The sequence below is a fragment of the Protopterus annectens genome, chromosome 10.part0 (genome assembly GCF_019279795.1).
Source record: "Protopterus annectens isolate FY-2018-M chromosome 10.part0, PAN1.0, whole genome shotgun sequence".
NCBI classification, from domain to species: Eukaryota; Metazoa; Chordata; order Ceratodontiformes; family Protopteridae; genus Protopterus; species Protopterus annectens.
This window is the reverse complement of record NC_056744.1, coordinates 1,579,355,370-1,579,373,050: the sequence shown is the minus strand read 5'-3', so window position 1 is coordinate 1,579,373,050 and position 17,681 is coordinate 1,579,355,370. Positions and strand designations below refer to the sequence as shown.

The following is a 17,681-nucleotide window of genomic DNA, read 5'->3' as shown; positions in this document are numbered from 1 at the left end:
TGCCTGTTTGACTAATGAATCTGCCATGCAGCCAGGTTTAGGGTTTTGAGCTGACCGTGCAGGATCCGATTGTTTTGTTGAGTCAGAAGGTGTGGAATTTGAGGCAAAATCCAAGGTGGGCCTTGAGCTAAGTTCCTTAAGATAGGGTACCAGTGCTGGCGTGGCCAGTCTGGAGCAATCAGGATCATCTGTGGTTTTTCTTGTCTGGCTTTTAGGAGTACCTTTGAAAGGAGAGGCAGTGGCGGGAAGGCATAAACTTTTAGGTTTTTCCAGCTGAACAAAAGAGCATTCACTTTCCATGCTTGTTTGTGATAAGTCATTGTGCAGAATTTTTGTAGTTGGTAATTCAGTGGGGAGGCAAGATCTATGTCTGGGCATCCCCATTTTTGCATTACCATGCTGAAGATTTGTGGATTCAATTTCCATTCGTGACGGTCCATGATATTTCTGCTTAGATAGTCTGCCAGAGTATTTTTCTTTTATGGCAGGAATTGTGCTTGGAGATGAACTTGATAAGTTAGAGCTGTATTCCACAAGGTCATGGCTTGCCTGCATAGAGGATAAGAATGAGTGCCCCCGTGCTTGTTTATGTACCACATTACTGTGGTGTTGTCTGTCTTTAATAATAGTTGCCCTGGATGCAGAAGGTCCTTGAAAGCTGTTAGGGCATTTTGAACAGCCAACATCTCTTTTTGATTGATGTGAAGATACATCTGGTCTGTGGTCCCCTTGCCCTGAATGCATTTTCCTGCCATGTGTGCTCCCCAGGCGTAATCCGAAGCATCTGTTGTTAGAGTCTGCCTGGCTGTGGGTAGGGTTAAGGGCTGATCCTTGTTTAGGTGACATGCCAGTGCCCACCATCGAAACTCCTGTTGTAGGCAGGGAATCATTGGTATTACTGCTTCTAAACTGTGAGAGTGTTGAGTCCAAACACTTTTTAGGTACCATTGTAATTTCCTCATATGCAGTCTGGCATATGGTAGTAGTAGTAGTATGCAGGATGCCATGAATCCCAGGGCCTGCAGAATTCTTCTTGCAGGGAGATGGGACTTTTTGCCAGTAATTGAAAATACTGAGTTAGTTGAACTTGTCTGGCGTGAGGTAAGCCATCTGGGTCGTTGTATTTAAGATGGCACCCAGGAATATAATTTGTTGTGAGGGCACTAGTTTTAACTTCTTTTCGTTTACGGTGTACCCTAGAGAAATTAGCAACCTTTTTACAACGCCAAATGCTGTAGAAGAATGTCCTTTGTCTCTGCTTGAATGAGGCAGTCGTCCAGTTATGGATATATTTGAATTCCTTTTTGTCTGCAAAATGCAATTACTGGTGCCAGGCACTTTGTGAAGACCCCAAGCACAGTAGATAAGTCAAAGGCAGTGCACAGAATTGGTAGCGCATTGTACCAGCTTTGAATCTGAGGTATCTTCTGCAATTTTGTCTGATAGGGACATGGCAGGTATGCCTCTTTGAGGTCCAGAGTAACAAGCCAAGCCTTCTTGCCCAGCATGGGTAGAAGCTGCTGTAATGTCAACATTTTGAATTTCGGAATATCCAAGTAAGTATTTAGAATTGAAAGGTCTAGTATGGGACTCCAGGCCTTGTCCTTTCTGGGGACCAGGAAGAGTCTTGAATAAAATCCTTGTCCTTGTTCCTGTTGTGGTACTTTTTGAATAGCTCTCATATCCATGAGGGCTGAAATTTGTTTTTGTGCCTCTGCCCACTGATTTTGTGGCAGGTCTGGCATTCCTTTTAGCCTTGGTAAAGTATGAAAGTGGAATCTGTAACCTTGAGACACAATATTCAGAACCCATTTGTCTTGGGTGATTGTTTGTCAGTTTTGAGGAAAAAAGTGCTAGTTTTCCCCCTAAGGGGGCTTCCAAAAGGGAATTGCTTGGCGTAAGAAGGGGAAAGTCATTGTGACCGTTTCCTGTAAGGTTGAGACTTGTCCTCACCTCCTTTTGGGGTTGAGGTGCCCCACTGTCATTGTCTGTTTGAGCCTTGGGTTGAGATCTGCCTCTTGGGCATCTGTATCTGCCTCTCTGTGGCCTGTCTGACACTGGAAAGGACCAATTCTTTGTTGGCCAATTTCTGCTAAATCGAGGTGGCTGTACCTGCAAGAAATCCTTGACTGTTTGCATAGATTTAGCTTTATCTTCCATTTTCTTTAACACCTCTTCTGCCTTAACACCAAACAAGGTATCATGCTGTAAAGGAGCATCCAATAATTTTGCCTTAACATGATCAGGTAAACTCTGTTCTTTTAACCAAGTATGTCTTCGAATCACAGATCCTGTAACTGCGTCTCTACAAGAGGCCTCTAAAGAATCAAAACCACATTGCAGAGTATGTTTTCCCACCTGTTTAACTGCATGCAATAAATCCTGCATTTCTTTGCAATCAGGAGCTTCTGAGCTTGCAAGCATTTTCTGTTTTAACTGAGCCATTAAATAATGTTGGTACTTAAGCATGTGAAACTGACAATTTAAAGCCCTTACTGCTAAAGTTGCAGAAGTGTATACTTTCTTTCCCCATCTATCCAAAGTTCTGGAATCTCTGTCAGAGGGTACTGGATTTTTTTCAATGGAAGCCTTAACCCCTTTTGGACCCTCGGAAATAGTTTCTGGATCAGCAGAAGGGTTTTTATAAAGAAACTTGTGAGAGTCAGGGACTCTATAATACCTATCTGGCTTGGTTGGTGCAGGGGGCAAAGAATCAGGAGATAAGCTGGATTCTGAGAACACATCATCCACAATATCTAGCACAGGCGGAATAGCCAGGGGCCTGTGCTGAGGCAATAAAAGGAAATCCTTGGGCCTTTTCTTGGATTCTGAGTAATCCTGGCTTTCCCAATGGAAATGCTCCCTCATAGTATGTAAAGTTTCCCCAAAAGAATAATCCTCAGGAGGAGAGGCTGAAGGGATAGATTCTTCAGCATCAGAGTCCTCATATGGGGGTAGAGAGTATCCCTGGTCTGAAGAGGATTCAGAGGAAATGGAAACCTGATCAGAGGAATCATTGTCTGTATCCTGCCTAGGCCTTTTCTCCGGAGGGGGACGGGAACCCCTGATAAGAGTAATGAGGTCCTCGGCCCCTTTAAGCATCTGTTTCTTAGGCATGGAGGACTGTCCAGGAGAATGCTGAACTTGCTTCTTTGTTTTTAATGGTACTTTTGTCTTGGCTGTTGCTTTAATGGTACGTTGCGAAGGTCTGAAAACACCCTCAGAAGCCGATGCCTGCTCAGTGGCTCCGGACCCATCTGAGGGATTAGTTTCCGTAGGCCCAATACCTTGAGTTTCCAGAGGCCTAGTTGTCTCCACGTGGGAGTCGGAGGCGGCCTGTGGCTCTGAGGTAGCGGGTGTCAGGGGCAGCGAAAGCACCTCACTGAGAACTGGTGAACCGGCGACTGGCCTAGAAGAGGTTTTGTTGTCTGTTTTGGAACTCGGATGCCTGTCTTTATCCTTGTCTTTGCGTTTTTCGGTATTGCAGTCGTCGGTTGATCCGACTGCATAGTATAATTGAACCTTCGGCCAAAGTAGTGCAAAGCAAAATCAAAACGTCTTTTTATACTGTGTTTGTTAAATCTAGCACAAAACCGACAACTAGTGACGTCGTGATAAGGGCATAGGCATGGAATACAGTAAGAGTGGAAGTCCTTATGAGGTATTTGCTTCCCACAATAACTACAATTATTAACTTTTTCTGACATCAGTCTGAGGCAAGAAAAAAGTTTCCCCAACGGGGTACTTAGCTTTATTGAAGACTTTGGATCTGAAATTCGACTTCGAAAGTCTCAGCAGTCGGCCAACTGGCACTTGCGAACTGCTTCTGCTTCGGGCACTGCGCGGCAAGAAAGACTGAAGAAAATGGCATTGGATGCATCGTATATACCCCTGGCGCACTGACGTCAGGGAAGAAGCAACAGCAACCGACACCGGACCAAGACTTTGGAACTCTGGCCGACTGCGGGACTGCATGACGGCAGGATAACCCAAGTGTAATGACTGTAGCAGTGTAATCAGGCTCCTTTTCCAGGCCAAATTCTCGCCAGAACTGGTAGGCAACTTAAAAGACAATTTGGTTCATTCTTACTAACTGGTTCAAAACAATGCTGGGAATGTTAATATTTATAATTACAACTGTTTTGAGCTGAATTCAGTACATGCAGAGATTTTTAGTAAAGGGTTGACTTTTGTTCCTACAAGGAGGGCTACTACCACAGAACTTATAAATGATTTGAAATTATATACAAGGAGGCTACATTTGGCCTTAGTGTTTCAAGATATAAATGTTGTTAATCAACTGAAACTGCCAAGTACTTTTAATCCAAGTTTGCACCCCACTTGAAGGGCATTTGAGCAAATGTGTGAGTGGATTTAGATGCATGTTGAATATGCCATGTTGTAACCCACTGTTTAACGTTACAACTGAACAGTCCTTATTGTGTAAATAAAAATATACGGGTGACTTGAGATTCATGGAGCCTGACAAGGGCGGTGATTTATTGGTAATGAACCACGTTGATTACAATCAGTTTATGTTACAGTTACTTTTTAATGATAATTACGTGGAAGCATCTTTAAATGAACTAAATATTTAATATAAAAACTTTGATTATTTTTTTTACAGGATATGGTGACTCAGTGTCAGATTACTCCAGAAGATTTTGCATTTATGTATGTTGAATTTTCTAGAGTGGCTGCCATATTCGGTATACGCAAGATCCACAAGGATTTGAATAATCCACCTTTAAGCCCTATTGTCAATGTGGGCAGTCAAAGACTACAAGATATGTAGACTGGCAGGTAATAACTTGGGTAAGCTTGAATATTTACGTTGGGACTCGTGGGATTTTTTTATCTAAATGTAACAAATTGGGGAAGGACAGTAACAATTTATATAATTTTGTGTTTTTAACTGTTGACGTTAAAGATTTGTACTCTTGTATTCCTCACATGCTTGGAATTGAGTGGTTCACAGATTCTTTTACGGAGATTATGCCTATTAGGACAAAATGAATGTACTGTCACATTTATTGGAGGTAGTGTTGTGTAATATTATATTTTATGATGGCCTTTATTTTAAACAAGTGAAGGGGGTAGCAATGGGGTTACCTTTGGGCCCCTTTATGCTAATGTGGTTATGGCCATGTGGGAAGTTAAATATTTAATTCACCTTTTATGACGTACATTAAAATGTACACTCGTTTTTTAGATGATTTATTTTTTGTATGAGATGGTCCCAAATATGTCATACCTAGTTTTATGGACTATCTTAATACAGCTACTGAATTTTTGCAATTTTCATATCAGGTTGATGAAAACAGTACATCATATTTGGATGTTCTGTTAACAAAGGATAATTTAAGGGGGTGTTTGAAAGCTAATATATACAGGAAGAAGACTTACTCGAATACATTTTTGCACTTTTCTACTAATCACTCCTATAATGTTAAGATGGGGGGGTGACAAAAAGGACAAATGGACAAAAGCTCCAAGGATGGTCACTTTAATGGATGATTTCATTGATGAATGTCATTTTATAGGACAAATGTTCATCAATTGAGACTACCCTAAAGAAAAGGTGGAGGCTATAACCCTTGAGGTGTTTAATAAAAGAGAATCTGGGATTTTTACCCCACTTTTAGAAACCCATGTTCCAATGAATGTGAATATGAACTTGAGGGAGAGAAGGGTAGTAGAGTCTAACATCCTGGAAAATGTGAATATTGAAGTTAATAGTGGTCCTATTATTAATATGAATGTCCAAAATGGGAATTTAGCTTTTGTCACGACTTTTTCCTAATGATAGTGAAACATGGCAGATATTATGGAAAAACTGGTCATTTATTTTAAGTGATGGGAAGGTGAGCAATATTTTGGGCACTACCCCTAAAGTAGTATATAGAAAGAACACTAGTTTAAAAGATTGGTGTGACACCCTTGCAGTTAGTAAAATAAAACTTAAGAGAATGATGAGGAAGTGTGGGTCCTGCATATATTGTAAAATTTATGAAGAAATTCAACTAGGTGATAAAATTATTACCATACATGGTTATTAAAATTGTGAGTCCAAAGGAGCTGTATATGCTGCTAAATGTTTGGACTGTTCTGCCTATTATATAGGCAAAACAGAATGAAAATTAAAACAACGTATTTATGAGCATTTATATGAAATATCTAGATGTAAAAAAAACTAATAGGTTCATAGGTTGATACTAGGCTATCTGCCCTAGGGCATTTATAAGCCTAGCCAGAGTGTGTTTGGCTTTCACCACTCTTTTAGATTAGTTGACTGTGCCTCTGTATAGTAGGTCACAGAAGATAGCCCTTTTAAGGTTAGTTTACTGTGCGCCTCCGTCTAGTAGGGACACAGAAGAGATCCCAGGGGTAAACCTACAATCTCCCATCCACTCGTCAAGATTTCTCTTGAAGAGGGTCATTAAGGGGCTCTGCCTAACATGGATTGGGATTTTGTTCCAGAGTGTCCCTCTAGCATGTCCTATTTATTTCTGTGCTGAGGTTTAAGTCCCTGGAGTGTGTAGCTCTAAGGGATTTGGATTTCCTGAGGTGGAGCATGTCCATTAATTCTGGGTTGGACATGGCTTTATACGTCAGGCACAGATCGCCTCTGAGTAGGCGGTAAGCAACTGAGTAGAACTCTATAAAGACATATACAACGGTTTAGCAATCACTTTTTTGCTTTTATTATTTTAGAGCAAGTTAAAATGAGTCCCAGGGGGGCCCTTGGAAGGTTATGTTAGAAAACAAAGAATATTGGTGGCAAATTTTCCTTAATGCTTCTGTTTTACCATGTTTGAATGAGACCATTTCTGTTTCTAGTGTGTTAAAAATGAGGATATGAAATAGGTGAATCTTATGTTATTCACATTATAAATTGTGTGTGAATATTGTTTAATTATTCAATTATATGGAGTATATAAAACGGGCCAATGAATTTTTTGAAATTGTCTGAAGAAGGCTGGTTTTACCATTCGAAAGCACTTGCCACTAAATTGTGTGCTGGATCCTACTTTGAGCTGCCGTTTTTGTTTTTTATAGGTGTTTACAATGAATCCTAACTGTGCTAGGGTAGTGGGTCACCTTTTGTAGGTGGTGGTGGAGTGTTTGATGGTCCTGATGAAGAATTAACAGGTCGTCTAGGTATGGGTATATTTGAATACCCTGAGTTCTGCAGTGAGCAATCACTGGGTCTACGCACTTTGTAAAAACTCAAGGTGCTGTGGAGAGCCCAAAGGGTAATCCAGAAAATTGAAAATGCAAGGAACCTACTGAAAAGTGTAGGAATTTCCTGTAGTTTGGGTGTACAGGAATGTGTAGGTAGGCGTCCTTCAAATCCAGAGCTACCATAAAGGCCTGGTTTGGAATGAGGGGTAACAGTAAATGTAAAGTGAGCATTTTGAATGCGGGTTTTGTTTGCCTTTTTGGCTTTTCCCAGTTAGGGGTCACCACGGAGGAACTCCAGTCCGCTAATGAATGGCAGTAGATTTTTATGGTGCCGAGTTGCCAGCCCAACGCCCAACCTTCAGCGAAGGCACGCCCATTCACACATGTCTTTCGGAGGCCACTCAACTGCTGGGAGGACATGCAGACTCCACACAGAAGGCACTCCAGCCGAGAATCGAACAGGAGAACCTCTTGCTGTGAGGCAACAACGCTACCGCTGCACCACCACAGCATAACATTTTGAATGCGGGTACCTTGAGAAAAAGGTTGAAAACAGATAAATCTAGAATTGGTCTCCAAGGGCCATCTTTCCTTGGTACCAGAAACATTCTTGAATAAAAACCCGTTTATTTGTTGAGTAGGTATCCCTTCTATGGTGCCTTGAGCCTGTAATTGCTGGAGAATGGTGGGAAAATAAAATAACCTCTCTGAATGATGGAGAGGACCCAGTTTTCTTATGTGATCTTCTGCCAGGAGGGTAGGGAAAAGGTGAGATGAAGGAAGAGAGGTGTGTTGGGATGTAGAGGTTTTAAGTCACAGTGGAGGTGGTCTGGCTTAGTCAGACAGACTCTGAAAGGTAGTGGAAGAAGGTGTGGAAGGGAATCTAGGAGTGGAGTTTTTCCTCCCTTGCCTTCGTCCCTTTGTCTGTGGTGGAGCAGAATGGGAAAGACTGCCTCCTAGCAAAGGAAGTCCTTTGTGGATAATTCCTGTGATACCTGGGTATAGGTGACGCCAGTAAATGCTTCAGATTTTGTACTTCCTTTCCCTTTTCTTTAAGCGATGTGAAGACTTCTGCTGAAGCTTGGTCAAAGAGGGCCTTGTTATCAAGAGGTGCATCTAACAGTTTGGTTTGCACATTCATGGTAGGGGCTGTAGTCTCACCCAGGAGTATCTCCTCAGAACAGAGCCCGATGCTGCAGATTTTGAGGAAGCATCCACAGCATCATAGCTGCACTTGATGGCGTGCCTAGTCACCTGAGATGCTGTCTAGAGGAGGATGCTAAGTTGGGTCTTAGCTGGTGAATCTGGTACATCAGAAAGGAGATATGAGGCGTTGGAGAGGGTGTCCAAGACAAACCTAGCCTTGTGGGTTTGGTAATTAATGTCCTTGGACAGATGAAGGTAGCGGTCTAGAGGATTTATCAGCAGAAACTGCAATAACTGCTGGATCTGCAGGGTGGGGTTAAACAGAAATTGAGTGTCCTGAGGTACTTTGTAGAATCTGTCTGGACATTTTGAAGTTGGGGGTTGGGAATTACGGGCCTGTGAAGCAGCCAGAAAGGCATCCTGAAAGGCCAGAAGTAAGAAAGGTACAGCAGAAGAGGAGGGCTGTTCCATTTGTAGCAAATCAAAGTACCTCTTCTTTGTGTCAGAAACATCTGAGGCCTGCCATTAAAATGTTCCTTCAGGAGGGAGACAGTATCTCCAAAGGTAAATTCTTCTAGAAACTTAGGAGTGATGAGATCCTCTTCAATAGGAGTGATAAAATCTTTAGGTGAATCAATCTGTGAGCAGTACATCAAGGATTCCTCAGAGGAGGAATATTCTTCCTCGGATACCTCTAAGGCCTGTAGTGGAGGGGTAGCAGGTTGTGGTAACTTAGTTTGCAGGTACTGGAATGCCCTGAAAAGGGTCTGGGAGAAAACTTCCCATCCAGTTCTGAATGTTTTAACTTTGGTTTCCTCTTCAGAGGATTGGAGGGCTGTGTATATTTAGACGCCGCCGTCTGGGACAATGGGAGGGTACAAGTAGGCCCCTCTGACTCCACGAGCCATGGTTCCCCTTTGCCATCAGGAGCTGATGGCTGGTCTACCTCAGCGGACATACTCATGGTTTCCTCCAACCTGGCTTCCACAGGGGTTCCTGGGACAGGTTGAGAAACGGAGACATTCTGGACTTTCATCTGCCTCAAGAGTCTCACCGGATGCCTGAAGCTCAGTGTGGGAATCGGGCCTAACTTTTTTGGCCTTCTTCCAATGCAGCTGGTCAGGCGTGCCTACCCCACCCTCCATACAGTACAGTTTTGTACCTACCATAAATGTAGATGTCTGATAGGAATGCATCTGCAGTCCTTACAAATGGGTTGTCCTGTCGTCAGGCAGCCAAAGTCTGTGTCTGGCCTCGGCTTGTGTCGCACTTCACCCAACGTCATAGCTGCAGTTAATCGGGTATAAAGGCATCCCTCAGTGTTTCTTGCCCCAGATGCCAGGTGCCCTCTTGGAAGGCTAAATTTGGATAAATGCCAATGATTCCAAATAGTAGAAACAAACACAAAAATAAGCATGTATGTACATATATACAAACAAATACACCATAATAGACCCCCAAAGCTAGCTGAAGGCTGGCAAATACCCTAGGAGTACCTCAGAGGGAAGGTGGTGACTGCAGATGCATTCCTATCGGACATCTACATTTATGGTAGGTACAAAACTGTACTATGTCCTTCAAGGATGCATCTGCAGTCGGTAGAATACCATAGCTAAACAGGGGAGGAGGAAAGAGTAGATTATGGTGTAGCTAGGATCCCTTGCAAAACAGCAGTGGCAAAACCTGCCGGGATCTAGAGTATAAAGGTAAATTGTAATGCTTGGCAAATGTATGGAGGTCCAAGTAGCAGCCTCTATAATGTCCTTGGTAGCGAAAGCTGTGGTAGTGGCTGTAGCCCTTGTGGAGTGAGGCCTGATGTTCTCTGGAGTTTTCTTTCCATGGTAGGAGTAACAAAATCTTATGCAATTTCCTATCCATTTGGAGATTGTCTGTTTCCTTCCTTTCCTGTGGCATAAGAAGCTGGTCAGTTTTTCTATTGGACTTAGTCCTGTCCAGGTAGTAGCGTAACTGCCTGTGTACATCCAAGGTATGCAAAAGTCTTTCTCCCCTGTTCTGTGGGTTTGGGAAGAATGTAGGTAGGTGGATAGCCTGATTTAATGACACTCTGGATACCACCTTAGGCATAAATGTAGGATTTGTTCTCATGGACACTATCTTGATGGAAGATCAGGAAGGGTTGCACTGCCATTAATGCCTGTAGTTCAGAGACCCTTCTTGCTGAAGTTATTGCCAGCAGGAAAGCAGTCTTCCAGGATAAGTATTGTAATTCTGCAGTTGCTGCTGGCTCGAAAGGAGGAAGTGTCAATTTTTCTAGCACAAAGTTCAAGTCCCATGCTGGCATGGTGGTTTCCTGGGAGGTTTTACATTTTTAATTCCTCTCAGAAACTGTCTGAGCAGGGGATGAGAGAAGACAGGAGGATCCAAGCTGTATTGTGCTGAAATAGCTGATGCATGTATCTTGATGGAAGAATAGGACAGGCCTGTGTGGAAGAGCTCTGCCAAGTACTCCAGGATGTTGGCCATGTTTACCAGAGTCACATCTTCTCCCTTTGCAGTAGTCCAAATGAGATATCTTTTCCATTTTGCTGCATAATTCTTTCTTGTTGAAGGTCAGCCTCAGGATTATGTCTTTAACCCTTTGGGATAAATTTGGGTTAACTGCTGTTATGTAATGTTCCAGGCAGTTAGCTGCAGAGTTTTCAGGTTTGGATGCAGGATGTTGTAGTTGTTCTGTGTTAACAGTAATGGGATCAGGGTAGTGTCCATATTTGTTCGAGACATGCTCCTCAGCAATGGGTACCAATGTTGTCTTGGCCAGTCTGGAGCTATCAGAATGATCCTGTCCTCTTTGATCTTCAGAAGCACCTTGTGCATCAAAGGAAGTGGTGGAAATATGCTGTCAGGTTTTCCAACTGAAAGATAGGAGTCCACCTTCCAAGCAAGTGGGTCCTTGTGCAGAATTTCTTTAGCTGGTGATTGAATGGGGATGCAAACAAGTCTATTTGTGGTAATCCCCATTCCGATAGCTTTGAAGATGTCGGATGAAGCATCCATTCATCTGTGGTTGTTCTTAATATGTCTGCTAGAATGTTTTCTTTTTGCTTGTAACTGAATGTTGTAGCTCAGGGCCACATCCCATAGGTCCAGTGCCAGCGGCACAGAGGATATGAATGGGTGCCTCCTGTTTGTTGATGTACCACATAACTGTGGTGTTGTCTGTCCTTATTATCAACTGACCTTCTTGGAGAAATGGTCTGAATGTCTGGATTGCCAATTTTACTGCCAGCATTTCCTTTAGATTTATGTGTAGGCAGCTGGTCTTGAGTCCATAAGCCTTGTATGCACTTGCCCTGCATGTGTCTGAGGCATCTGTCGTGATGGTTTGGCTTGGTTGGCTGTTGCAGAAGGGCAATCCTGTGTTTGATTGACAGGCCTGAGCCCACCATAGGAACTCTTGTTTCAGGCATGGGATTATTGGGATTTTGGTTTCTAGGCTGTGCTTGTGTTGGGACCACAAATTCCTTAGGTACCACTGAAGCTTTCTCATATGCAGTCTGGCATGAGGGACCAGAATTATGCAGGATGCCATGAAGCCTAGAGCTTGCAGTACTTTTCTTGCAGTTAGGTGGTTCTGCTTTGTTAATGCCAAAGTAGAGAGGTAGTTGCTCTTTCTTTTCTGCAGTTAGGAATGCCATTTGTTTTGATGTGTCCAGCTCTGCACCCAGAAGGTTATTCTTTGGGATGGAATCAGCCTTGACTTTTATATTGACTGTATATCCCAAGGCTTGCAGCAGGTAAATGACTCTTTGTAAGTCTTCTGCTAGCTTGCTTTTGTTGTCCGCTTGTATCAGGCAGTCGTCCAGGTAGGGATAAATTTGGATTCCCTGAAGTCTGCAATGAGCAATTACTGATGCCAGGCATTTCGTGAACACTCTGGGCAGTAGATAAGCCAAAGGGCAATGCTGAAAATTGATAATGCTCTGATCCTGCAAGAAATCTGAGGTATCTTCTGCAAATTGGTCTTATGGGCAGGTATGCCTCCTTGAGATCTAGAGTTACCAGCCAAGACTCCTTGCCCAGCATGGGAAGAAGCTGCTGTAGGGTCAGCATTTTGAATTTTGGAACAATAAGGAATGTGTTTAAAGCGGACAGGTCTAGAATGGGTCTCCATTTGTTTCTTTTCTTGGTACCAGGAAGAGTCTGGAGTAAAATCCCTTTCCTTGCTCCATAGATGGTACCTTTTCCACAGCTCTCATCCTCAATAGCTGAGATATTTGTTTTAGAGCTTCTGTCCTTTGAGTAGGTGGTAGGTTTGGCATTCCTCTCTTCCCTGGTAGAGTATGGAAATGGAACCTGTAACCTTGGTCTATAGTTTGCAAAATCCATTTTTCCCTTGTGATGCAATGCCAGTTTTTGAGAATAAGGTTAGTTTGGGTGCTTCTAGTTGTTCCCCACTATCAAGTCACTGTGATTGAGTTGTTGTAGTGGTGGTGGCTGTGTCCGTGCCTCGCTGGTTGTTACCTTGCCATGGCACCCTGGATTGGTTTCTGCCTCTTGAATGCCTATTCCTGCCTCTCTGAGCCTTAGAGGAGTCGGAAAGGACCAATTCTTGGATGGCCAGTTCCTGTTAAACCTTGGAGGTTGAACCTGTAAGAAATCTTTCACCGTTTGTACAGATTCTTCTCTTCCATCTTTTCAAATAAATTGACCTTGTCCATGGGTGCATCCAAAAGCTTTGATTTGACATGGTCTGGTAATGCCTGTTCTTTCAACCATGCATGTCTCCTGATAACTGTGCCAGTCATGGCTGATCTAAAGGAAGCCTCCAGTGCATCATAGCCACATTTTAAAGAATGGTTACTAACCTGCTGTATGTTATGTACCATTTCCTGAACATATTTTTATCTAAAGATTCTTCAGAGGAAAGCTTTTTAGTTAACTGGTCAAGCATAAACTCTTGATATTGAATCATATGAAATTGGCAGTTCAAAGCCCTAGCTGACAAGGTAGCAGAAGTGTAAACTTTTTTACCCCATCTCTCTAAGGACCTGGATTCCCTTTCAGATGGTCTCTGGATCTGCAAAAGGAGTCTTGTATAAATGGTGATGAGTGTCGGAGGTAATGAATCAGGGGCAGTGCAAGCATCATTAAATGCATCATCTACAACAGAAAGAACTGGAGGTATAGCTAAAGGCCTATGTTGTGGCAAATGTAGAAAGGTTCTAAGCCTTTTTGGAGTCTGAGAAATCTTGTCCCTGCCACTGAAATTGTTCCCTCATAGCATGCAAGGTTTCCCCAAAGGAAAATTCCTCAGGTGGAGAGGCTGAAGGAATGGACTCTTCAGCATCAGAGTCTGGAGAATAAGAAGCCTCAGGAAGGTCTGTATGTTCTGATTCATCAGAGGAACCATCAGTGGATACTGGTTCAGGGGCTCTGCTCTAGGTCTCTTTTCTGGAGGTAGGAGAGGACCTGTCTGGATGAGGCTGGGATCTTAAATCCTCAGCCAAAGATAGCATATGAGAGCTAGTGCTGGGCCTGTGTTTGGCAGGCACAGATTTTGAAGCTTTGGCTGCTTTAGCCCTGGCAAAGGCCTTAATAGACATGGCTGCAGGAGGCCTAGCAGCTCTTGAAATATCCAGTGTGTCTGATAATTCCTGAGAAACCGCAACAGAAGGCTGGATTTCAGAAGCAGATTCTACCAGGTTAGAGGAGGCCTCGGTAGAAGGCATGGTTTCGGCTGGAGAAAGAACGCTTGGTTCAAAATCAGAATTTGTTCAGCAAACTCCGACAGACTAGACAAGCTGCTCTGGGCCTAAGCAATGTATACAGTAGGGTGGAAATCTTTATGAGGTATTTGTTTCCCACAAGATAAACAGTTATTCACTTTCTCTGACATCGGCTGAGGCAAGAAAGAGTCTTAATTAGCTTTAGAAGTCTTTGAAGTAGTATTTCTGGATCTGACCGCGGCAAGAAAGACTGAGGAAAATGGCGCCGGCTGATGCCTTTATACCCGATTAACTGCAGCTATACGACAGGACAACCCATTTGTAAGGACTGCAGATGCATCCTTGAAGGACATCTAACATGAGACGCCAAAGTCTGATTTTCTAAATACAATTTCAGCGTGGCCAGATGGCTGCGGTGAGTCTTGGGCACAAAAGATCTACAAATGGCACAGGATGTATTCTGAAGGGGGAACGTGCAGACGGCACTTTTACAGCCTATGTTGGTTTATTGCTCTGACCTCAGACGTCATAAATCCCCCCCGCTCCAAAGACTTTGATATACTGGCCTGATGTCCAGTGCTGCAGAGGCAGCAACCACCCTACTGTGATGAATACTGCAACATGAGAACAGAAGGACATCATGCTCCAACTCCCATCTCTAATGTGCTGGAGCACTGGAGGACTGGGTGAAAGTGGAGGATTCCCCTGAAAGAAGGGGGTTCTTCACCACCACCTTCTGTAACCTGCATGAATCACCTTCAAAACTCATTTGTTTGAAACAATCAGTTGCCAAACTGGAGAATTTACAGCTAGTACCTCTGAAAGAGATGCTGGGGAAGGGGAGAAGGGGAGGGGGTGTTATGAATTCTGGCATCGTCATTCAGAAGAGGGCACCTGACTTATTTAGGGAAAAAAAGCTTTCTTTCTGAAATTTTCATTAGTCCTCTCCTGCCATCTGTTGTGTACCTGCCTGTTGACTGAAGTTGCTGCACAGTATTCACAAGCACAAAACACTTATGTAGTGTTTTATGTAAACAAGAACAATTCCCAAGCTTTAAATGTTTACACTTCGGTTAAAATGTCTCAAAAGCAGTACTTTTTTTTCAGAAAAAAACAGTCCTTGTACTCATTAAGCCCTGTCCTAAAAACAACAGTCACTGAAAGAAACTTCAGATATTAATAAAATTGCCAGCATTTTTTCAGAAACTACATCAAAGATATTTTAAATATTTTCTGTGTGGAAATGTTCCCATATGGGGACTTGCTCTGCAAGAAATGAAGTCTGAAACCAGTTGCTATTTTCTGTGAAGCCTCTCAATTGTTATTCCTTGAGGCGGCAAGTCCTGAAAAGTTTTACTCACTCAGGCTGTTTACATAAATCCCTCCAAATTTGGTTTGGCCTATAAGCAGACAGAGTGACAGTGTGGGAGGGGATGAAAGCTTCTGGAAGATGGCCAGTTGGTGTATCATTGGCAGGATGCAACCAATATGCTTATTACTATATTAGTGAGAATGATGAATATCTGCTATAGTGTATTCATGACTAAAATTAAACAAGATAAACCACTGTAGCAAACAAGAAACTGAAATTTCAAGTGAATATAAAAAGCAAAGCACTTGGGTGATGCAAAATTTTATAACAGCTCAACAGGCCAAATAAGTTAACACCCTTTGATGATGTATCTCAAGCCAGTGTTATCTTTAGACAACAGGAAATTAATATATTCAAAATTATTTAAACAGGGAGACATGGTTAAAAAGAGGCAATTAGCCCAAGTAAAGTGTATAAAAATGGAAATCAATGAGCTATACACAGGAAAGATAGAATAAATGCAGACAGCCATGGAATAAGGAAGGGCAGTCACTAAACATTAAATAGCACATACACAGAATTACATGAACATCCAAGCAATGTGAAATGATAAAATAATTTAGGCACCAACTTCTAACAGAAAGAACTAAGCTGAGATGGTCAGATACATCAGTACAGGAAGCTGTTAACATCAGCTAACAGACAAGTAACAACCCTTATGAACTGAATCAAGAGAAAAAGTGAAGCTTTCATAAAGCTGCCTGCTGCAATTGGCAGTATGGACAATCGTTTCACCAAAAAGCTGAAAAATTAAGCTGCATGCCCTATGGCCAGAAAAAGTAGCCACCATCCAACTCAACAGCAATACTAACAATGTACTACCTGCTCAAAGGCTGGAAGGCATATGGTTTGTAGCTTTCTGACCGAAGACCTGCAACACTGAGACAAATCCTGGTTATGAGAAATTTCTCCTTCTTCCTACAGTACAGAGTAATCTATACGAGCTCTTCTGAGTATAGTAACTCTGGAGAAGACATGACAAATTGACAGATCCGTACAAGAAATCTGTGCTGTGCAGGAGCAGAAGTAGATCCCTAAAAAAGGGCACTGCTAAAATCAAGCAAGAGCCAATTAAAAATAAAAATGCATGCAAATTCACTTTTAAAAACTTACTCCTTCCTGTCCATTCTCCGTAGGAGAACCTTTTCTTCTTCCAGACTCCACAGCAACATCCTCAAAGTTTGCAGGTAGAGGGGGAGGGGGTGTGGAAGGACCATGCTGCTCTGTATCCTTCTCCTCCTCCTCCTCAGTATCAGAGTTCAAGAAAGAAAATTTTGACCTCTGGTCCTTTAGTAGCATCTCTATTCGGGAGTCCAAGCTACTGTGGTGGGCAAAAGGTACACTTTCATTGGTTGAATGCGGTTCTGGGGAACCTGACCTGGCGGGTGACACCTGCATAGGTTTTGGAGATTGTGATCGCTCCTCACTGACAGGGGCAGCAGGAGGGCTGGATGTCTCTTTTGCTTCCTGAGTGAAAAGGGCTGGATGTACAAGGCTGTTTGCTCCAAATGCTTCCTGGTGAACAGGTAAGATTCGATAGTCCTTGTCTCCAGAAGGTTGCTCAAAGGCTTTTTCTAAGTGCAGAGGAAACGTAGATGTGGCAGGTTCAGTCAGACTCTGATAGGTGGTAAAAGAGTTCTGTGCAATATACATATCTCCTTGCTGACTGAATCCCTGACTATTTTGAAAATGAGGTCCGTCTGAGACAGGAATAACAGGGTAGGATGATTCATCATGGTGACTCCGATTCTGAAGCATGTGGTGAAATGATGGGTCCTGAGGGTGATAAGATGTTTCTTCCCTTGGATGGTGGTAAGATGGCCCATCATGGTGATGGTAAGTCCTCCCCTCCATGTGCCGTTGATACCTTCTGCCACCATCATGGACATGTGCAAATGCTCCCCCTTCGTACTGCTGGTTATATGGAGGATAATGCTGATCATTGCTTCGGTAGTGAGAAGTACTTTGTGAATAGTGTTGCCCTGGTCTCCGGGAATAGGAATCCTGAAAACTATTTTCTTGTCTTCGAGAATTATATCCAGTTTCTGAAAGGTAAGTGGAATATCCAGGAGTCCCTTGTCTGAAAAAAAAAAATAAAAATAAAAATATTTATGAAAAACTCTTCAAAGTAAAGTACTACTTAGAAACAAATTGTGTATTGACCCATTCCTGAAGAAAGTAACAAAAGTGATGCGTTTATTAAACTTTTGCCCCCCCCCCCCCACCCCAAAAAAAGGGCAGCTTAGCTTCAGCCCATTCACAGTTGGAGTCCCACACAGTAAAAGCATGTA

At 42.8% G+C, this 17,681-nt stretch overlaps 1 protein-coding gene across 1 annotated transcript in view; it reads right to left on the bottom strand.

The window, feature by feature from the left end:
- SETD1A (SET domain containing 1A, histone lysine methyltransferase) overlaps window positions 1-17,681 on the bottom strand; it is a 1,410,167-nt gene that overhangs the window by 1,098,182 nt on the left and 294,304 nt on the right. The window contains exon 3 of the mRNA XM_044086230.1: window positions 16,504-17,470. Within this exon, the coding sequence (XP_043942165.1) occupies window positions 16,504-17,470 (967 nt within the window). The remainder of the gene's footprint in view (window positions 1-16,503; window positions 17,471-17,681) is intronic.